Source organism: Pleurodeles waltl, chromosome 7, assembly GCF_031143425.1.
Source record: "Pleurodeles waltl isolate 20211129_DDA chromosome 7, aPleWal1.hap1.20221129, whole genome shotgun sequence".
Taxonomy (NCBI): Eukaryota; Metazoa; Chordata; class Amphibia; order Caudata; family Salamandridae; genus Pleurodeles; species Pleurodeles waltl.
Window position 1 is genome coordinate 1,296,730,732 of NC_090446.1, and position 23,712 is coordinate 1,296,754,443.

At 45.9% G+C, this 23,712-nt stretch overlaps 1 protein-coding gene and 1 long non-coding RNA gene across 5 annotated transcripts in view; one reads left to right on the top strand and one right to left on the bottom strand.

The window, feature by feature from the left end:
* Positions 1-16,687, bottom strand: part of LOC138246201 (zinc finger protein 271-like) — a 59,996-nt gene extending 43,309 nt beyond the window's left edge. For 2 of the 3 annotated variants that reach the window (XR_011194239.1, XM_069200543.1), the window contains exon 1: positions 16,530-16,687. Coding sequence is in view for 1 of the 3 variants with exons in the window: in XM_069200542.1 (XP_069056643.1) it covers positions 277-358 (82 nt within the window). In the remaining 2 variants the exon portion in view is untranslated. Of the gene's footprint in view, positions 1-276; positions 963-16,529 lie in introns of all 3 variants that reach the window. The other variant, XM_069200542.1, reaches the window with a different exon arrangement.
* Positions 14,425-23,712, top strand: part of LOC138246205 (uncharacterized) — a 40,191-nt gene continuing 30,903 nt past the window's right edge. Inside the window, exon 1 of one of the 2 annotated variants that reach the window (XR_011194241.1) lies at positions 14,425-14,724. This is a non-coding gene — a long non-coding RNA (uncharacterized lncRNA). Of the gene's footprint in view, positions 14,725-16,768; positions 16,874-23,712 lie in introns of those variants that run through there. The other variant, XR_011194242.1, reaches the window with a different exon arrangement.

A 23,712-nucleotide genomic window follows, 5' to 3' on the forward strand; every position in this document is an offset into this window, starting at 1 on the left:
TCTCTGGTTATCTGTGCTGTGCATTCAAAGACAGATATCACATTTTAGAGGCTGTTTTGTGAGGGCGCCTGTTTCTGCCGCTGCTCAAAGACAATCATGACGACTAATATGATTACATGTATTTCCTTACGCGCTGCTGATACGTGGAGAGTATCGCTACAGTTAGAATATTTAAAGTATATTGCCTCAATTTAAGATGGTAGCCACACACATGTCTGATGCCCTCATTAAGGTCATGATGAGGCTCTCTCTTTTCCTTCGCTGTTGCTTGCTTACCTTTGAGACAGCTGCGGAAAGCAGCCATCTTACGCCCCAACCACCCCGATACCTCTGTGAATGGGCGGGTACTAAGCTGCATGAGTCTTTCACGCTTCCTCCTGCTTTCTGTGAATGGGCGCCTGGTTCTATCATCAAGGCGGCAGCTGGTTCTTTACGTGTCTGGCTGTTCTGGGAATAGCCTGCAGCCTGAGGCCAGGTAGACTGTTCACCCTCCCAAGACCAGCAGGAGACCACAGGAAGGGGAATACTGCGTTCACCTGGGGAACTTGTAGCTTAATCTGCCTCAAGCAAACCGGATTAAAAACCATATCAGCTTCTGCGTTACAAGCCGCAGCCGAGAGCCATATGGCCTAGCTTGAGATATAGCTCATCTTCCACTGCTGGCCCTCGACATGACCTCCAATTTCTTTTCCACAAGGCTTAGAGGGCTCGTGCATGCAAGCAGGCCCCAGTCGCACCGGTCAGCACTGGGCAACCTTAATCCCAAGTTTCCATTTCTGCCTTTATTTCCTCCCATGAGCTGGCCATGGCCAATGTCCATCCTTTACCAGTTCTGCCCATGGCTGCCTCTGCTTCCTCCTAGGGGCACGATACGTGGTGGCATTCAAGTAGGAGCTTCTTCTCTTATAACTGCGATCCTTAATCTGCTTAGTGAGTGCTTTCATGTGCTTCGCTTGAACTGCCTAAAAAAATTAAAAAAAAACGCATCTTGTGGAGGATATGAAGTTTTCTATAAATACGCATTATCTGCTCAAGCACAAACATAAATGTTGCACTGGGAGATGAAGTGTGAGGTACTTGTGGATAGGCAGTGCAAGTGAAAATGAGAGGCAACTCTTTTATATGATGCAGGGATTACACATCTTAATTAGTCAAATTGAAATACATCCAATGCATTAATCCAATCAAGTCTGATTGCAATTTGAGAGGGTGTGCCATGCAGGGAGTATTAACCCCCCTTTAGTGACACAGTGAAAATCCAAAGAGTATCGAACATGAACTACTGCATGTTAAACTATCAGCTGTTGTCCATGGTCTGCCTATTTCAAACACCAAAAGGGATTCAGTCACTAAGTGGTTGAACTGTATAAAGAAAAGTATGGGACTGTGGTCTTTGTAATAATGTAGAATTTTGCACCAAGTATTCTGGGATGAAATAATTGTTACAAAATTAGGAAACAGGTTGTTTACTATGTCAACTTGCTGCACATCCATTTCTGAGATGGGCTCTCCTAAAGTTCACTGCTGATTTGAGGTCATTGGGCCAAAATGTTTTCAGTTCTAGAATTTTAGTTAAATAATATGTGCATTCCTGGAGACATATTCTTGTTTTGGTTCATTTGAACCAATAGACCCAGTGCACCCTAGAAGAATGATTGTTAAAAAGAAACCCATGGACTAAAAATGTTGCTTCCCCGTGACTGGGATTCTTCAGTGACAAGCATGTGTAAGTAAAAACAGCTTTATTAGGCATAAACCTGTATGGCAGGCACCATTGCCAGGGTCCTATTCCAACAGTCTAGAAAATAACCCCACCTCTATTCTATAATAGCAGTTTCACATCAGAACACATAATGAACTTAACATTATCACTCAGACACTAACCAGGACTACACCATACTTTACTCCTCAAAAAGTCGAATATTCTAGACTCTGATTTTAATCTTTCAACTATTTTGATAACCTAATCTTTCACTGGTGTATCTATTCAACTCACCATTGTTGTCTTCAATGTTTTCTCACACTCCTATTTCAAAATACGATGTACAGTAGTATATTACATAAATATTGTTTCCTAAATATCGTTTCTAAACATATGCTCCTAGTGGGTGTAGATGACTGTTGAACACTCTTGATATGTTTTGGTGACCCTTATAGTGTTTGTTGTTACTCCTCCATGGCTCTCTTGTGTCTTTTTTTTGGAATTGTATTAGCCAGCCAGCAAATCTGATGGTGGGGTGGTGAAAGTGGTATTCTATTGAAATTAGCATGGCAGATTTAAATGAGGATGCTAAATGGCGACATTTTCATTTTTGGCTGCAGATAGAGGATGAAGGTAAATGGAAGTGTTTTAGTTAAATGCATGGCCACTGGAATTATGTGGCAGTAAAAGCCGAAATTATGAGGCAGGGTTGACCAATTTATGTGGCAAGAAAGGTCCAGTTATGAATTTACAATGCCAATAGCCCTAACGCAAGCAAATGAGAGACCTATTGCTTATTTGTTCTGGGGTAAATCTATTCAGTAGTTTTAAAGTAGTTAATAAAAAATAAGCTTTGTATATCTAGGGATGTGGAGGCTCCATAGATCCCGAAAGATCTCAAACTGAGATGTGATTGACTGCCACCATGTGAACCAGAAGTGGTTGCAGCCATCTTAAGGACTATTGGTGGCCAGTAAGCTCCACTCTGCTGGCAGAGTTCGCAGAGTTTTGCTGCTCTGCTTGGAGCGGGGAGTTTGGCAAAAACCCTGCTATCCATCGCGTGGTGAAGTTTACCGGTGCCCACTCCTGCTTTTATCACTGTTTGCTCTGCTCAGAGGAAAATATAATGCTGCTGGAAAAAAAACTAAATAAAACAAAAAACACTTCTATGTTTAAGATTTTAATTCGTTTTGGTCTTCCTCGGGAGCAAGTTCTCAACACATTTTGTTTTACTACCCATCTTCCCCGCCTGACATTTGGAAAAAGTATCTTGTTACATTGGAAAACAGATAAGTGACCATCAGCATAGACCTCAGATGCTTCCATTTCATCTTTATTTGGGCAGTGCTTGCTGTACCAATGCATGACGGCCCGCCTGATGGGAGATAGTGAACAAAGGTTGCTAAAAGCCCTTCTTGTGGGCATGGCGCCAACACAGAATAATGAACTATAATGAATTATATTGGAAGTTCCATGGGTGTGGAATTTATTAAAATATCTACTTGTCCAGGGGACAGGTTGCTTCTCAAATCTACTTGTCCTGTATAAAGATCTACTTGTCCCTTTGGTGCCATGTAGTGTGGCGCCAAATTATGGCAGCAATCTCATTATGTAAGAGCTCTGATAATAGCCTCTCTGATTATGCCAGGGCTACTACCACAGTAGGGCTTATATACATGCACTTTCAATCCCTACTGTAGCAATTTCCTTATTTTGCCACCTTTCTGCAGATCTGCATACTGGGGCTGGAGGAAGCAGTAAGCAATAGTTCCAGGGCTGGAATGCGTTTGAGTCTGCAAACCTACTAACCTGCATATTTTAAAGATTTTCACCAGCTTCTCTCTAATATTTTCCCATAATAAGAAAGGTTGGACATTTACTCCTGACAATGGCAGAATTAGAACTTCTTCCAGGGTTGAGAAGAAAGTGGCTGGAGGGAAAATGAACTTGCAAATGCTCAATAGATTTTCACATGAGCAAATCTACACATGCGTATTTACCCATGCTAAAATACAGTTCACAAATATTTTATATGGGTACGACATATACCATGGGGTGCACTTTTGCGACTTTCTTTAAGAATTTGGGGCCACATGTAGGTAGGTTCAGATTTGAGACTCGCAATTTGCGAGTCGCAAATCCGAATGTAGGATGGTGTCCCTGACACCATCTGTGATTCGCAAGGGCTTCGCAAATGCCCACCTCATGAATAATCATGAGGTGGGTCGCAATTTGCGACCCCCTTGCGAATGGCGGCCCTCACAGCGATGGTGGCCTGCTGGAGACAGCAGACCACCATGTCTGTGACTGCTTTTCAATAAAGCAGTTTTTTTTTGTAATGCAGCCCGTTTCCTTAAAGGAAAACGAGATGCATTACAAAAACGAAAAATGAAACGTTTTCGTTTTTTCAGAGCAGGCAGTGGTCCGCAGGACCACTGCCTGCTCTGAATTTTTTTTACAGTGACATTTACAATGGGGAAGGGGTCCCATGGGGGCCCCTTCCCTTTTGCGAAAGTGTTAGCACCCATTTGAAATGGGTGCAAACTGCGATTGGTTTGCGCCCGCGTTCGCAAAACAAGCCTACATTGCACTGCGAGTCGCAATTAGGAAGGGAACACCCCTTCCTAATTGCGAGTCGCAAACCCGTTTTGCGATTCGGTAACCAGGTTACCGAATCGCAAAACTAGGTTTGTGCATCGCAATGTGCTTTTTGCACGTCGCAAACAGCGAAAGTCACTGTTTGCGACATGCAAAAAGCTACCTACATGTGGGTCTTGGTCCCTAATTAGGTCTGGTGTTAACAAAGACATTTTGTTTTTATTAAACTTCTATTTCTCTCTCTTTCGGCTGGCTTTACTGTGAGTGATCGCATTCTGCTTTTCCACAAGGAGCATATTGGCACACAAAGTAGTTTTGTTCAGTGTCAGGAACTACAGTGGCAATCAGTGACGTAACGAAACTGGAGGGTGCCCCTTTGCAGAGAACATGGAGGAGCCCCCTCTCCAGACTCACTCAGGGAAGGTGCTGTGCTGAAGGGGCCCCCTGGAGGGCGGCTGCGGGGCCTTTGTTATGCCACTGGTGGCAACGTGAGCTTTTAGAGTTCAAAAACGTTTTGGGTTTTTTTTGCCAGTGTTTGTTACAATGTTGAGGGCCTGGTAGCTCCCACAACAATAAAGTGTTACAGAAGCCATGTCAAAACAAGACATGCATTGATGAAACTAAAAGACTTATAAAAAATATGTCAGATCAGTTGGCTTTGTCAGTGTTTGTTTACTTTCATGCTTCCCATAATCGTGTTGAAAAAGGTTACACTGATTTTCCATTAGAAATATTTTTGGGAAATACTAGCATGCATCAAAACATTTTACGAAATGTCACTTCATTTGCATCTAATCAGAGAGCATTCTGGGAGCATTACACTTAGCCTCATAGCCTAAACTTTTCAAACATGTGTATACACGTTTTTTTTTTTTTTTTGTACTGGAACCAACGTCAGTAGTGAAGTGTGACCTTAAAACATTTATTTACAGCACTCCCCCTAATAATGAAGGCTTTCAAATAATGAACCATAAATACAAGTTCGAACAGAATTATCTTTTGGAAACACATTACCTCAACTGCAGAGAGTTCCACTCTCTGTAAACAGGCAGCCAAAGGGTTTGTGCTGCAGAGGGTTGGGCCTACTTGTCCCAAGGACAAAGTAAACATAAAAACTTGTTGCCCTTGACCCCAAACAAGATGTCCCGGGCGTCGGGCGATAGGAATTCCACATCCCTGTGGAAGACATTTTCAACAAGAGTAAATTAAAACAATCACTTGGAATTTTTTTTTACTAGTTTTAAACCAAACTTTATTGATTGTACAGATAAAGGAGATAGTGCCACAACTTGTCTTGGTGATTATGTCCATTACAAAAGGAATACAGCACATGTCCACATGCAAAGAAGAGGCCAGAGGACTGATCGATTTACCCACGGATGACATGGGCCTACGTGAATCTCTGCTTCAACTGATCCAATGATGAGCAGTCGATTTACTGGATTCCATATATATTTTTGGGTCGAACGCACAAGCTCTCTGACAGCTGTAATCTATCTGTGGGCTTTTAACCATGCCTACCGCACGCCCATCACTACCAGTCGTTCATGGGCTTGTCTTTCAAAAATAATTTGTTATAATTGGTAAATGCTTTACATTTGCCCCTCTTTGGGACACTTTCGTAACCGCTGTGGCCATTGACCCTGTTATACGGATACTTGCACTTTTGCCAATACGTTTGACTGCGATCAAACTTTTTTCCTTTTGTGTCTCTCCTTCGCGCTCATGTTCATGGCAGCCGTGGCTCTTTGAATCCGCTCGCTTATGTCAACTATTTTACTTTTCAATTAATGTGGCAAGAAAAAGTCCAGTTAGGAATTTACTACGCTAATAGCTCTAACCAGAGTAAACTAAATTGCAAATGCTTGTTATTCTTCATGTTTGCAGACATGTTCTCTCATTCATATGAAAGAATAAAGCACCAACGATTTAAGTGGTTTGTGTGGAAGGTAATTTTGTGACCATATTTTATAAAGAATAAAGTACCCCCTGCCCTACATAAGGATATTGCAAGTCATCTCCGCGTTCCATAACCTTATAAAAGAATCCTGCCTTTGGTCTCCTTCCCCTATACGATCATGGACCCCCTTGTTGACTTGCAATATCCTTATGATGTACAGCAGGGGGTACTTTTTCCCATGGATGTCAAATGGGCCGATTATTTTTGTTTTTGCATTGGTCACACACTGAAATTAATTACTTCCAGGCATTCCCAAATTTGGAAGTCAAGGAAATTGAAGTACAGTGAAGAATAGGGATTTGCTCAGGATCACACAGTGTAGTTGACTACATGTCAGCCGCTGGATATTTCCTCCTTGACCAATTTTACACTAAAGAAAAATGCACTGTGCTTAGTTGTCTTTCAAAAGCTAAAATAGTACACAAATTTCTATGAAGCCGACTTGAAAAATATCTGTATCACAAACGATTATACGTTCCTACTTGTACAACCCCAACCGTCCAGCAAAGACATACATATAGAATCTTGAACCCTGTCAAACTTAATTTTTTAAAAACAGTGACTGTGTCTCCCTGAAAGCTCCAGCTCTGGAATAGCACGATTATAATCAACTCTCCACAAAACCTGGAAGGGCAGAATCGACAGAGGAGGGGGTTAAGTTGCATTAATTATCCTCTTTGTTGTCTTGGCTTTTTTATATAATTTAGGAAACTAGTGGTTGTAAAGACTTTTTTTGGGTAAAGATCTAAACAAAAGAAGCACTTGTAAAAGCATTAGGTTTCGCCTATGTGATTATTAATATTCTTTTTAGTTGTAAGTTTAGGATGAGTGATAACAGGTGGGATTAGAAGCAGAGAATGAAACTAAATGGCAGAAAAGAGGCCATGAAGTGGAGAGACTTAAGAGATAGAAAAGTAGCAAGAAGAAAGAAACCCAATAAAAATAAATTAAAAAAAAAAACACAAGAATCTAACGAGAGGAGTGACATCATAGCCAAATTAATTGGCAAAGCCAATAGGTCTCGCCTCTGGGACCTTTTGGTTTTGCAAGTAAATTTAGCCATAAAGTACAGCATTTCTCACCAAATAGCTTCTTTGTGCTATATAAACCAGTATATCAAAAACACATTTCATGTTTCGGAGCACTGTAAAATCCGCTTCATTCAATCAGTAATATTGAGTTGGTGCAGCTGCAACAACATGGAGACTCCTGTAGCCTCTTACTAGCTCCTTCCTCTTCTATGAAGCTTGCCAAGAACACACCCCATCTATACAGCTGGTCCCAGCTCCCATACGAAGCATCCCTAACAGACTTCTAGTGCTGTCACATAGCTTGCGTTATTTTTTACTGCCCCATTCCAGTCTTTTTTTTAAAATGTTGCCATCTTAAAACCAAGCCCTGTACAAAGAAATGTAAAGAGCACCTTCTTTGGTATGCTTGCATTTATTAAGCTAGGTCTGCCTCTAGGCACAATGAGAATTTGAGTCAGAGGCAAGCCTTGGTATGAGAATGTTCCAGAAGATGGGCTTACAACTGTTCTGAAGAAGGAAGTCCAAAGGGGTTTGGAGTACAATCAAATGTGGCATATTGACTTCTGTGGGAGTTTTGCGCATGCGTTTTCAGAAGAACAGTTTGCTGGTCGACTGGTTTGGGCTTTAAATTATTTAAGGCCTAGAAGAGTGCACTGCAAAGCTAACTTTTCACCCGAAGCAGAGAAGAGGCAGCGTAAAATAGCTGGGGGGCGTGCACAGCAAACAAAATCTTCCAGTACAAGCCACCTTATCTGTATCGTACCCACTCTCTTGTGCAACTCGTAGCTCGATTTCAGGCCAAGATTCCTCCAGCAACCACTTGTTTCTCTTCTAATCCACTCCCTGTGCTTAGTCTCTCACTCTCCACCAGAGTACATTGCCCAGAAAGGATACAAGCTGGAGTGTGCGCGGCGACATTAAATGACTTGTAAGGTCCCCACCGTCAGAGGACCACTCCAGACAAACTTGGACAAGTGTTTTGTATTAGAAAACAATACAGTGCTAATGCTACATGACCATGAGGTTGATGTCACAAGATACCTTGCTTTCTGAATATCTTCTCTCGGACAAGCCAACAATGCACAGTCACAGGACAATACTGAATATCTGCAGTTTTCTTTACAAAGCATTTTTTTTCTTCCTTCGATTGACTGACTGAAACCATTCAAGACTACAACTCCCAGAAACCATTAGGTTACACTAAGCCATCCGGAGTTGAGCACTGCGCCCTTGATTACACTATAACCTTAACACTCAAAGGGTTAAATATGAAAAAAAAAGCAACCACATGAAACATTAGCATAAAAATCAACCGTGACCAATTGCTAAATAAAGCGATTGTTGGTGTAGCGTCAAAGTCTGGGTCATGCAATTATACGATCTTGTTCAGTTTTAAATGCCAATCTACGCCTCACATACAAAAAATGTGTCTGCCTGGAGCATTATTTCAAAAAAAAAAAAAAAACACCACCAATTAAAGAATATGATAAAAACTAATGTTCTATACTAGAGATATATTTCCTTTCTATAATTCTCAACAAATTTAATTAACATTTTCTTCCATTACAGCTGTATAGGTAAATGAAATCTGTGACAAAGGATTTTAAAATGTTAATAAGACAACTGCTTATTATTTACAATGTTCTTTCTTCTAAGACAGTGGTTCCCAACCTTTTGACTTCTTTGGACCCCCACTTTATCATTACTGAAACCTGGGGACCCCCAATGAATCATTACTGAAAGCTGGGGGCCTAATCTGTTATTATTTAATTTACTAAGCTGTTGTGGACCCCCTGGGGAGGCTTCATGGACCTCCAAGGGTCCCCGGACCACAGGCTGAGAACCACTGTTCTGAGCCATATGTAAACTCGCTTTTCATTAACAATGTGCGGATATAGGAACTAATAATGGAACAGTCAGACTTTTTGTTAGAACCAACTAAAGTTTTGCTTTGAAATCATGTTTCTGTGAACCGGATTTCAAATATAAATGCAGAAATAACATGTTTTAGACTTGCTGATATCACCCAAAAGCGTAAAGATATGTGTGGATAGTTTACACTCTGAAGAACACAGAGCATGCGCAGTATATGCAACTTCCTGCACTACACTCCCAAGCTTAGCCATTAAAACAAACGCACTGCTGCAGTAATGGGACACAGTTGCAGTCCTTGTACACCATAACAAGCTCACTGGACACACTCCATCTCACCACCTCTTTTGAATGCCCACAATTGCTTCAGCATGAGACAAAAGCGCCAAGTGCCACACCAGTGGCAGTTGCGCACCACACACACCAAATTACATCACGCCACATTCACTCACACCAGTGTGTCATTTTGCTGCATGTTTTGTTTGCTTTAGAATTTTAGCCTTTAACATAAAAGTATTCTCCAAAGACTTCAAATGCCTAGAAGAAACAAAAAACAAAAACAAAGTTGTACAAAGGCAGCACAGAATATTCTCTTACTAACCAATAAGCTTGCATATTGTAAAGTTGGAGGGTGCAGAGAAAAGAACGACGCTGAGCCGCCAATTACAGTAACCAATGCTTTATTATCATTCTCGTCCCCGTAACTCAGAAACTGCTTTTCGCGCCTCTCCGCTCACCTTTTAACCCCTCGGATACGTCATATGTCTGGGCGCTGTCATTAGGCCCACGCATGAGGGGTATGCTGAGGTGACACCCCTGCACAAGGGTGTAGGGTGGGCTGGCCCTGCCGAGGGCCGATGCCACACTCCTCCCCAACTAGAGATGAACAAACCAAAACTCCGAACAACATAAATACATGTATATATGTATATATAGGGGAAACACGTCCCGCAGGTTCCAAGATATACACACAGAGGACACATCAGTTCAGGGCACCCCTTGGCCGGCGGCATCAGTCTGATATGAAATCAGCATAGTGTCTAGAAGGGTTGGGGTTTTGGCTTAGGTGATATTGCACACCTCCGGACCTCCCAGCAGGCTGTCGTGGCCCCCCGCTGGTGCTTGGTGGCTCGGACTGTGGGGAACAAGGTACTCCCTGTGGGCTGGCAGCCGTACTTACCACCGCCGGGCACTCCGCCAATCCGGGCTTGCAGGGCCGGGGCTGAGCGGCGTCTGCATCATTGGGATCCTCAGGTGCAGCGGTGCCTCCACTGTTCCGCACCGACTGGGTAGTTGCAGAGAATCGTTTGAAGTGAGATACATTTTGGGTCAGTCTGTGATCCTCAAGTCGCGGTTACCATGGTTGCGTTAACTGCGTTTACAAACCACAGGTCGGCTTCGAACGGCAACCAGAACTTTCCTCCTAGGTGACGGTCTTTTACCAGAACGGTATCCCCTATCCGGATGGCTATCAGGCGGGCCTGCCGCGTCCTCGAGGCATACTCGTTGGTGCGTGATTTCCGCTGTGCTGACTTGTATTGGGGTTCTGGCTGTGCTGTTCACGCTGGATGGTGTGGTATGGCGTCGGTCACGGTTCGGCCAAAACAGAGTTGGCTTGGGGCAACCCCGGTGGTGGCATGGGGTGTGACCCGGTATTCTCGGAGGAATGTGTAGATGGAGCTTTCAACATTCTGCGATTCTGCTACTGCAATCCAGATCACTTTGGTTAGTGTTCTTACAAAACCATGGCCACCTGGGCATGATGCGGCAGTGTCTGGTGTTTCGGGACCTTAGGAACTCAGCCCACTCCCGGTTATTGAAGGGGGGGCCCATTGTCAGTGCGGACCTCGCCTAACAGGTTGTGAGTGGCCATCAGTTTCTCCATCTTCGGGATGACCGCAGCAGCCGAGGTGGACTGCACAATTTCTACTTCGGGGTAACGCAAGTAATCATCTACCACCACCAGCATGTGGCACCCATTGGGTAGACTCCCAAAGTCTGGACTGACTCTCTCTCAAGGGGCTGCAGGGCCTTCTTCTGTGATTACCGCGGGGGGAGGGGAGAGAAATCAGATGGCCCACTGTCTTGGCAGGCGGCACACCTCCTGACCACTTCTTCTACTTGCTGGTCTCAGCCAGGGAACCAGACTTTACTCCTGAGCCGGTTTTTCGATTTGACGATACCCTGGTGGGCCCCGGGTGCCAGGAACACAGCTCTAGACGTCAGGCAGGTGGGCAGCATGCGGGGGTGGTGTGTCCTCTCAGCAGGCACCCATCTTCCCTCACTGACAGTTCGTGTCTGACATTGAAGAGTGCCTGGAGCTTGGCAAGGGCATCTGCAGTGCGGAAGGCCGCTGGGTGCTGCAGCGGGCGCCAGTCTCCTGACTTGGCAGCCTTTATGGCTATCTGCAGACAGTCATCCTGGTTGGTAGCTTCCACCACTCCCGAAAGTGGTATGGGCAGTGGACCGGCTTGGTCAACCACCAACCGAACGTATTCCTATGTTTCCTGTGCTTCTTCCACTTCCTGCGGTGTTGCTGGGCGAGCATGACAGGATAAGAAGTCAGCCGGGTTTCGGGTGCCTGGTCGATACCCCATGCTAAAGTCGAACTCCTGCAGCTGTAGTATCCACTTCTCGATCTGTGGTGGCAGCTTTGAGGATGACTCCTTGAAGAGTGGTATTAGTGGCTTGTGGTCAGTGATTACAGGGAAGGCTTTGCTGTAGAGATGGAGGTGGAAGTGGCTGCACCCCCAGTGAATTGCGATGGCCTCCCGCTCTATCTGGAAGTACCGTTCGGTTAGTGTGAGGGTCCGACACGATGGGTGCCTAGTCTCCGCAGTCCTGTTTCGGTGCCAGGAAGGCGTCTATTCCAGTGGGGCTGGCATCCACCGCCAGCTGTGACTCCCGCGTGAGGTTAAAGGTGAGTGTGGTTTCTGCGGAAAGGGCTTTCTTTGTGTCCTCAAAAGGTCCAACAGATTCTTTATGAACTCGCCACAATATGTGACCATCCCCAGGAAGCTTCTGACTCCAGAGGCAGATATCAGCGCTGGTGCTTCCTGGATGTCCTTTACCTTGAGGGGGTCTGGACAGATGCCATGTTCAGAGAAACAATAGCCAAAGAAACGTATGTCCCTCTTGAGAAACTTGCATTTTTCTTTGTGGAGCGTCAGGCCTCGCTCTTGCAATCTTACAAACACTGCTCGTACTCTTGCCAGGTGGTCCTCCAGAGTGGGGCCATGTACCAGAATATCATTGCTTACGTTGAGAACCCGGACGAGTCCTCTCAGGACCTCCTTGATAATGTGCTGTAACACTTCAGCAGCGCTGGAGATGCCGAATTTTAGGGGGGTGTACCTCCAGAGGCCTGGGTGGGTGGAGAAAGCGGTGATCGGGCGTCAGGCGGGGTGCAGGGAGATCTGGTGGTACCCCCGACCTAAGGTCCATCTTGGAGAACCGCTTGGACTCTGAGAGCTCTCCCATGTCGTTGATGATGGGGTCAGATGCCTCTCCCTTTTGATGGCTTGATTGGGGAGGCGCATGTCTACGCGGAGCCTCACAGCGTTCGGTTGTTTGGGTTTCTTGGCAACGACTATGGGAGATACCCACGGAGTGAGCCCTGACACCTTTTCAATTATGCCGGCTTATTCTAGTAGGAGGAGTTCTTTTTCTACTGTGTCGGAGGGCAACGGGGGCTACTGACTCATCTATGTGGAGTTTAAGGCCTGGGCCTTTTTAGGCATCCAATGCCCTCGAACAGTGGCCAAAGTCTCTCAGTAGGCTTTTTAGACCGTTGGTGTAAACACTTAATGCGAAATGTACCAGATTAAGGCTCTGAGCAGCGTAGCAGCCAAGAAGGAACCCTGCCCCTTCTTGTGACACAGATCTTGGTTGTGATCTTTGTGTTTTCGTGGGCAATGTCTGTTGTGAAAACGCCGACTATGTCGAGCGGGGTCTGCTTCCAAAAGCATGGACCTGTGCTAAGTGGGTCTTAGCGGTGGTGGGTCTGTAAGTCTCTGGTATACGTCTTCAGCCTTGAGATTAATTGACGCTCCGGTGTCTATTAGGGCTGAAACGTGTTGGTGGTGTAGCACCACTTGACACATGGGCAGTCGCCGGTTACCGACGGTATGTATGACATGGACTACCCATTGGTCACCGTCCATGTCGCTGTCGGATGCAGTGATGGGAGAGGTAGTTACAGCTCGAATGGCTTTCTTGGGGGTAGGTGTTTTCGGTGCAGAGCAGCAGACTTTTGCGAAGTGGTGGAGTCTGCCACACATGCTGCAAGTTTTTCCTCGGGCTGGGCAGCCTGCTGGATGCGGTAGAAGGCTTCTGCACCATCTGCAGACTTTGTCTCTTGGTTTTCCTATTGGTGTTTCAGTCCTGCTTTGTGCTGGGTCTGCAGTTACTGCATTGATGGGTGGTGCCTGTTCCATATGCACAGCTCTAATTTTTGACAACTCTTGTGAGCGGACTCGGGTGAGGATGTCTCTCATCTGCATGTTCAGCTCTTGTAGGATGTGCTCCCAAAGTTTTGACAAGGAACAACCCTGGATGAATTGAGCTCTTATTTCGTCTTTTTCGTCAGGCAATGTGCATGTGCTGGCCAGCTCTCTTAGACGCGCATAGAATAGGTCTACTGATTCATTGGTGTTTTGGCGTGCCTGGTGCAGCAAGAAGAGTTCATAGTCCGGGTTGGCATATGGTTCAAAATGTACAGTGATTGCCTCTTAACGTGTTGTACGTATGCAGTTTCGCCTTGTGTACAGACCTGGATATTTTGTGGATGTCCACCCCGTCCAAATGGAGAAGCAGGGGCCTCTTCTGTTCATCCTTCACCTCGAGAGCCTCGAAATAGGTCTCGAGGCCTTCCAGCCATGCTTTCCATCTTGCGGCATGGGTGGGTGGGGCGCTGGTGAAAGGTTCCAGGGCCAGAATGCCTGCCATGGCACTGGGCGTGAGTGTGCCCGATAGGTGTGTGAGGTACAGTGCAGGATACCACGTTCTGGATGAGGTAGTTGTCTTAACTCAAGATTGAAAGGGCCTCACCTTTGGTAAATGGCTTGGGCAGGTCCCAGCAGATGGTGCCCAGGGAAGGCCTTTTTCTTTGGCCACTTGACTGATGCTGAGGGTGAGGCCATAACTGGCTGCAGGCTGGGAGGAGCAGAGACGCAGAAGTCCGAGCTGAAGAGCTCTGCAGGCCTGGCAGCGTTGAGGCTGGTTGCTGTAGACTGCTTGCGGCGGTCGTGGGAGAGGCCGGGGATAAACACCTTCCTCGTGGTCGTGCGGGCGGGGCCGTTGCAACAGGAGGGCGGGGCTGTGAGTGCCAGGCTGCCAGATGCAGCCAGGAAGGACCTTGTCCCGGTTGTGCTGGGCCGGAGGCCACGTGCGTGTGTAAGCGCTGCCGTGCAGGCAGCAATCCAACGGCTGCTGGATGAAATGCACCAGAGGGCGGTGGGGCCGAGGCAGGGTACAGGAAGGCAGCGGGCTTCGCTACCCTCGTTGCCAATTGTAAAGTCGGCAGGTGCAGCGGAAAAAACAACGATGAGCCGCCAATTACGGTAACCAATGCTTTATTATCACTCATCTCCGTAACTCAATAACTGCTTTTCGCGCCTCTCCGCTCACCTTTTAACCCCTCAGATACGTCATGCCTGGGTGCTGTCATTAGGCCGACGCATGAGGGTTATGCTGAGGTGACACACCTGCACAACGGTGTAGGGTGGGCTGGCCCTGCTGAGGGCCGATGCTACACTTGTCTAGGAACATAAAAACATGTTTAGTAAGGATCGCATTTATGAAACACATCAACAGGAATAAGAACTTCATTTGCATTTTAAAGCCACTGTGAGAAATGAACCCCCAAACAAGGATCTTGAGGCCCAGAGAAGCTTGCCTTGCATAGATTGCTATACCCCAAGCAGAGCACATTGCCTTCTCTGACAGAAGGGCTACGGGGGAAGACCCCTGCATGCATGCAACGAATGAGGCAACACAAATCGGGTGAAAGGAATCGCTTTTCCAAACCAATCGTGTATTCAGTTTTGTCACTGCATATTCTTCAATGTACTTGTGCAGCACATATTCGCTACTGTGATGAAACCAGCTCTCAGGCGCGTCCCCACCTATAAATAATGAAGGACTTTTACTAATAAATCACAATGGGATTATTCCTTTAAATGCATGTCTAGACAACTCTAGGAACGTAAGAGTAGAAACCCCTCACTAATATTACAGGCAAGTTCAACTATGTATTTGCAGCAGCTGTTTTTTCAGTAAGCATTGCTAGGTTTGAACTTTTAATTTTCTGGTTTTGAAAATAAAAACTCAGTAACTTGCCGAACAGCCTTCTCCTAATGCTTTTCTGTGTTACGGCGTGCTGGCCTTGGAACACAAGGGAGCACTAGAGTGGGTGCCTGTTTCAGCCCTGGGAGACTAGTGAGTGCTGCTGCGCAGTGATCGAGTCTTGGTGTGAGGCACAACATCCAGCCACCCCCACAGACACTTGCCTCCGTTCTGCTATATAGCAGGGCGCAGCTGCTGCTTCTATGCGCTGCGCATACACATTTAATGACAATTATTCATGCAAAAGTCAAACGAGACTCCAGGGGTGTCTCTTGTAGAAGGTTTGCTTGGAAACGAAGTGGAGGAACACAATACTTGGGCCTCGAAACACTGATAAGAGCAAACACACTTGGAACAAGCACTGGTAAATGCAAGAAAATAGCCTGACGCCAACAGAAAAAGAGGAAAAGTAAGTGGCAAGCACAGGAACCAGTGAAAGCAAAGAAATCAAGAGGGCAGAATGTATGCCAATTTTAAGATTTATACTAAATAGAATAGATTTCACAGGCGCTGTGCAAAGAAAAACGAAAAGCGCTTTGACTCAAGAGGATCTGCTCCAATGGCAACAACGCTCCTCCCTCTCCCTTTCACAATCGAGAATTCCTACACCTCTCCCAAACACTTACTACCACATCATCCTTTTCCACACCAAACTCATCCCTACTCGCAGCCCAACGGAGGCCTAAATCCAGACACGCTTCACCGGCCCCCTCCACGCACACACACAGCGCACTCTCTTTCCCCTATCCCTGCACAGAGACCCCTTCAGACACCACAGCACACCGCAATCCGCTCAATGCACGTTGCTTCCACCGGTTACATTTGATACGAGGCCACTCCGAAAATGAAACGAAGTTCTCATTTGAAGATTAGCACGGCATGCCCTGAATGGGGTCCTAGCACAACACTGAACCCAATCTCCTCCTAATTGTAGGAAAAGCGCCTTTGTCATGACTCTCCATGATCTGCATGCGGTGTCTGCCCTCCCCATCCTCCTCCGGGCCATTGCCCCTTTCCTCACCTTTCCAGGTGCAGCACCGGGCTAGCCCCAGTGTCTCCTCCCGCACGCAGTCGGCCGGTCTCCTGAAAACTTTAAGGCAACTCAGGACAGCGCCTCTCCAGAGGAGCAGCCATATTTAGCCGCCCATTCCCTCTAACACAGGCCGTCCCTTTAAGTCTTAAAGGGGCGGTGCGCTTAGCAACTGGTAGTGGCAAAACGTCGCTGCCATCTTGGGTCTGGTATTAAGAGCTTCAAATTGCTTGAAAATACCTTTTTTAACATAGTTTAAGACGAGGACTCTGAGCGTAGTGTTTTGAACGGTATTTACAGCTTGCGTTCTTCGATGCAATTGTACTACTTGAAAGGTAAGGGGAAATGTATTTCAAAAAAGTGGATTTACCACAAAAAGTTAAACTCTGCACGAAAATCTCCTAAAATGTGGAAATTGGGATGTATACACGCCAACATTTTAAAAGTAGAAAGTGGGAGATTTTAAAGAAAGAAATCGCGGGAATAGGCATACTGAAATAAAGGCAATTTTAGCAGGCGACACCTGAAGTAAAGCCATTTCTTTCTTGGAAAATGTGGAGTCTCCCGCCTGAATTGGGTATTTTGGTTTGTATAGGGAGCTACTGGGATGGCGAGCGGGTCCACCTAACCCTAACTGCTTGCTTCTGCAGGAACGCAGGTGTTAACGCGTCCCTTTATGATAATTTATTTCACATCAGGACTCGTTTCAGGCCAATGAATCTTTTGACCCAGTTGAGAGACACCTTAGGGCGAGATAGCTAATCAATATGTCAATCAATACGTCAATAATGTCATCAATATTTATCACAACAATACATTTCAACTTAGTCAAAGTCATCAATTAATTCAAGACACTACAATGACCTTGCAGTCATGAATAACCACACCAGTTTAGTAGAATTTTATGAAGTTTTATTCCCTATTGATTACAATTCTAAAAGCAGATGCGTTAATCTCAAAACCAAGAAACATAATAGTATAGTCACGATATGGCAACTTTGGTAAGATTTCATTAGGGCGAGAATCACAAACATCAGAACATAACACGGCGTGAACATAGATCAATTAGCAGAGTGTCAATAACGCGTCAGTTCAACAAAGCATAGTTTTGGTCGTTTGTCTATTTGCGTCAGTTTAGTGAACACCTGTCCTAACCACTGATTAGAATTAGCATGTTGGGCTTCATGCAAAACAATTTTAGAACACCAATTTGGAAAACATCTAACTATGGTCCCTGTCAAAAGTAAGCAGTTGGTACCTAGAAAGGAAAAGCAAACAGATGAATCACAAATGCATTGTCATAATTACCCTCCAAAGTTTAGGTCAGCGCACAGGTTCAGTCTTCGTCTTCAGGACATCAGTCAAATCGCCATCAGTCAGAACTCAGCTCCGGGGCAAAATGGGCACTTCCCTCATAAGGAGGTAAAGTGTAAAATGGGCAAATCTAAGGACGAGGATGGTTTTAAGCAAACCAATAAGTCACCAAACAGAGTGACAAAGTTTCTGGATAAAATCAATAGCATTCCCTACCTAATTCCTAATGACTCCCCGTGTCATGGGTTTTTATCCCTTTTTCGTTGTACATTCCCCTAAAATGTCATTGGTCGTTGGTTATACCCCACTATCTTTAACCTATTAGAAAACACATTAAGTCATTAATCTTTCACCCCATATTATTTTACAGACTTCTCATTGGTCTTCATAATTTACGTCTTCAGAGGTAGCACGTCCGGTATGATTTCATCCTTCTGTAATTCTTTGCACATCTTTTGGTCAGTAGCTCCATTGTCTTCACCGGTTTGAATGACCTTGTACATTACATTAATCTACACTGTTGCATTTTGGTTAACATTTTCTACAAGCAATGGGGATTTCATGGGAATGGATCTACTATGGTTACATTCAGCTTCTAGTTTGAAGAAAACAAGAGGTCATGTCCTTTTGCGAGTCAGCACACTGTAAGATAGGAAAAATATGTTTAATATGAGAGCCAAACAGCTAAGCTTCGGCTCATGCTAACTTAAGGCCTACAAGGATTTCAGCACAGATTCAATAACATAATGATTAATAGTTAGTATAGAACTTATTCAATATAACAATTTATAAACATTTTAGTCATCATTATTAGTCTACGTATACATTGGTGGCCACTCCCCGTGGTCACATTTCAAGTGCACGTTTAAGCAGAATTTTACCATTACAGTTTCTATGCGGCATTATTACACATGAATTCATAAACATTTCATGTTAATATAGATTATATAAGCTACGCTCTCTCACACACTACATGATCAAAATCACTATTTTGGGACTGGCCCAGAGCTCCTCAGCTCCCTTTTATTAATCCCCTGAGAATCGCCAGGCACGTGTATTACTGCTGTGGTCACTCCGCATAAGGTAGTGCCTGAATGGCTCAGTACATCCCTTCCCATGTTAGATGGTGACCAGCTCGTGCTGCACAAGCTTAGACCCGGAGGGGGCGGCTGGGGGTCCCGTTTGGCCTCAGGCAGGCCCTGAGGGCCTAGGAGGGTCTCTGGTCAGAGCTCTATCTTTTGGCAATGATGATCCGTGACTGGGGTTAGTCTGAACCTGGGTCTCCCCTCCCCCCTTGGTTCACGGTTTATGGCATGAGTTCCTCCACCACTAACTGGACTGTCAGGCAGCCACTTTCCTGCATCACAGGCTATTTGGAGTGATTGTCTCTTCTCCCCAGTGGACAGATACCAGAGTTTCTTGGACTTCACTCACTGTCCATTAACACCCTCTCAAATGGTGTTTGTAATTGCCATCCATGATGTTAGCCCTTGATTTCTAGCTATCTTGTCAAGAGGTTTAAATTCTATGTTAAGACCGGCAGCAAGGATTATGCATTTCTTTCTTCACTTTTTATTAATAGCAGTTTAAAAGTGTATAAGTAAAAAAGAAACATTCACTCCATATCCCATGAACCTTAGGAAGTAGATGGTCATGACAACAAGTAACAAATCACAACACAGTCTGATGTATGTATATTAATGATACCTGTTCCTCTTCCTTATTCTTCACTGCTCATCAGTTAAGTCCTTGCTTTACTTAACAACTCTTGGATGTGAGAAAGTGCCTCTTTTGACATGGTTATCTCCCCCTTTTCCTTGGTATATGGCGTGGTTTCAAAGTTGTGAGTGCCCTGGGCCCCTGCTAAACAGGTTCCAAGGGCCAGATCACTTTCCCAAAAACTGTTGTAATGCATTGCTACGGCAACACCTATAATCCCTAATAAATCATACTTAGGCACCCAGGGCATGGGATACTGAGGGTAGGCCCCTGAGGGCAGCAGCATAGATTGTGCCACCCTCAGGAACCTTGCATCCAAGTGCACTCAGCACTTCCATTGAATGTTGATTGGCCTGGTGCAATACAAAATGCAAACCTGACATGGCATACAGCCTGTGTGACCTATCACGCACTGCATGCAGTATAGGTAAGCCTCCCCTCTGGCAGGCATTACAGCCCTAAGGCAGCGTGCACTATAATGCATGTGTGGGCATAGGTGCATGAGTAATATGCCCCTACTGTGTCCTTGCCAAACCTGGGACATAGTAAGTGTACAAAGCAGGCATTTTAAATGCATGTGCTGGACACTGGTCAGTATGAGTTTCACAGCTACAGGATGGCCACTCTGAGCCCTGGGTTGTTTTGCATCAAACAACTCAGGGCAAAAAATCCAAACTGGTACTAGAATTGGATTTATTGCAAAATGTACCCAGAGGCCACCTTAGATGTGCCCTTTAAAAAGCTAACTAACCCTGGCATGGTTGCTGGCCAGTCCCAACCAACCTGCCACCACCAGACAAGATTCTGCATCCTTAGGGTGAGGGCCTTTGCTCTCTGGGACCAGAAAACAAAGTCCTTCCTGTGCAGAGGTGTTACACCTCCTCCCCCAGGAATGTGCACTGCCCTGCCTGCAAACTGCAAAGGCCTTGCTGCCCTTGGAACTCGACCCCTAGCACTGCCGCTAGCAGCAGATGGCCGCCTCCATTGGAAACCCCCACTTTTGGCGGGAGCAACGGCCAAAAAATGCACAAAGACTTAGGAGGAGTGGCTGCTCTCTCCCAGCACCATCCCTCAGGTGTAGCAGGCAAGGTGACCTCTCAATTTTATTTTCCTACATCTTGCATGGTAGGAAAATAGCCAATCAGGGTTAGGGATGTAACCTCTCCTGTCAGGAAGTGATCACATAGTGGGTGTAGCCACCCTAAGGTATATGGCCCACTGGCCACTACCAGGTACTCCCCTTAACAGCTCCTAAGTGCAGTATTTAGTGGGCATCCCTAGACCAGTAGATCAGAGTTGACGGACACAAGAAGGCCAATGACAAAGAACACCCCAGGCTCGAGAATGGAACTCGTGCTGCAAGAAGAAAAAGACGCTAAACCCTGCCTGGTGCACCCAGGGGTCGATTGGACTTTAGACAGACTCTACGAAACCCCAGAGGACCTCCAACCTTCTAAAAACTGCCAAGAAGGTCCCTCCAGAGAGAAGGCATCACTCCCTGCAACCAGCAAGCAAGATCCAGTGAAGTCCAGTTCACTGACCAGCTGCAGACCAAGGAACCAGACCAAGCAGCCAGACAAAAATTTCCCAGACGGACCAAGAGGACAAACCCTGCAAGTGTGCCAAGTTTGGTGGCCCTGCGACCTCCACTGGCTGAACTGTGCAATAGCCAGGTGTACTGGACCCCCAATGTCATACACCCAGAAAAAAAGTCCACTCTGGAGTTTCCGAGAACCAGAAGCAAGCACCAGTCTAGGGACATCAGGACACCCAAGAACCATCCCCCAGAGTGGCCCTGCTGACCTGCATTCCACCCTCCAAGGGACTTCACCCATGGTTCCAAAGGCTCCTTTGCTTACAGCTCTTGGCTAACATATCTACTCTGCACCCGGCCTCCCTGGCCCATGCATCGGAGAACAAGCTGTGCGCTAGGAGTCCCCAACCCCTTGCAACCTCTACACTCAAGACGGGCCAACAGACTCCTTTTTAAGTCCGCCTGTGCAGAGTATTTCCAAGTGGTCCCCTTGTCTCCAAGACTGTCAGACGCTGCTCCCGCTCGAACCAGGAACCGCCAAACTTCTCCGGCTGGCTAACACGACATCTCAATGACCTCGACCTAAAACCAGAAGGTGACAAATGTGAAAGCATTGCCTGATTTTATATGCATTTTTAAAGTTTTCTCCCATTGATTCCTATGATGTGTAATTACGCACAAAAGACTATTTTTGCCAAACTTTGAAAAATCATTACTTAAAACGTACTTACCCGATTTTGATGATCTTGGTCTTAAAAATTTTATAAAAATCAGAAGTATTTTTATAAATTGGTCTCGAGTTAGTGTTTTGAGTGTGTGTCCACATTTATTGATACTGCCAGCACAACAAATGCTTAGCACTTCTCCAAGATTGGCCTAACTGCTCAACCAAGCTACTACAGAAATTAGAGCATTAGGTGGTCTAGTTTTTGCCTCTGTAAACCAACATGGGGTTGCTCAAACTCTCTGTACAGTGCACATTGTTTTTTGTACACTACATAGAGAGCCAGGCTCCTACATTGGGTTGCTTAGTTTTAGCATGGTATTACTAGCTTAGTGTTAACTGTACTCATTGTCATTTGCTACATTTTGCTGATTGGTAGGCTTCGGCCCGAGCTTGTCATGTTAATACGGCGTGGGTCCCATAGGTGGCGCTGTTTTGTGATGCTGGAGACTGCTGGAGACTGCTGTGAGGCATGTCACGACCTGCCAGAGCGCTTCACACTTCAGGCTCACGATGCACATCAGGGGGGGTCAGCTGAGGTTTATCCTCCTGTGAGATTCCTTTGCTGCTTCTTCCCCTACCAACCTCGCCTGATAATGCTGCTGCAGTTGGCACTGCTGGTTCCCGGCCCTTGCGACTGCATGGAGCTGACGCCACCTAGCGGCCTTGTTTCATATTGCAGCTGCTGCAAACTCTGAGACACTTTTTAAGCACTTGCGAGGAGGCGGGCATTTTCGACATCACTTGCTCCCACTTGCCATTTCCAATGAGCACTATAAAGTGCGAGGGGGCACACTGCTGCACGGGAAGCGCGCGGGGAATGCCCGGGCCAAGGGCAGGCCTATCCACACCCGTCGGAGCCCGAAAGAGGCTGGGCCTGCCCTCTTGGTTTTGGCTCCTGCCTAATTTGATCATTAATGTTTTGTTGTGAGGTAGAAGCAAATAGGTGGGCCTGCCCTCCCCATAAACTCATTCTTATTTACATTGAGGTGTATTGAGGCTTTTAGAGACCTAGGGTCACAATATGGAAAGATGCAAACTGCAGGAGAGTAAAGGAGCATCCCCCCAAACCTCAAAAGGGATCTACAATTGACTCCTTCCTAACCCGGGCTATGGGCGTGATTGCAAAAGAAATCGATTTGGCTGAAAGGAGGTTATCTTTGGAGTCGGGGGAGGGCCCGAATGGCCGGCCACTTCAGGATCCTCCCATGCTCCCATGTTCCCTCCACTACTCCATAGGGTCCTCAGATATTTTGCCCTTGGGACCCCCTGATGACACCCACCCAAGAGTGGTAGTATCTGGGAGGGAGTACTTGGTAGACTCTTTAGTACAGATCCCACCTATAACCAGAAAGAGTGCTCCATCAGTAAAAGGGAAGCGACAGCCCAAGCAACCAGAGAGAAGAGGTTTTATGAGCAGCAAGGTAGGGGTCTCTTATGGCAGCCAGGAGTGGGATCATGTACTGGATACATTTAAAAACATTGTCAAGCAGTGTCTGGCACCAGTCCTAGAAAGGGTATCCAAATTGGAGGCATTGATCTCCACTTTGAATAGGTCAGATCCTGCGTTGACCACTCATGGGTCCCCGGTGCTGGAGGAAAGAAGATGTGAGGATAGTCGCTTGCAGAGAGAAGCCATTAGCAGGGATGTGGAATTCCTATCGCCCGACGCCCGGGACATCTTGTTTGGGGTCAAGGGCTACAAGTTTTTATGTTTACTTTGTCCTTGGGACAAGTAGGCCCAACCCCCTGCAGCACAAACCCTTTGGCTGCTTGATTACAGAGAGTGGAACTCTGCAGTTGAGTTAATGTGTTTCCAAAAGTTAATGCTGTTCGAACTTGTATTTATGGTTCATTATTTGAAAGTCTTCATTATTAGGGTG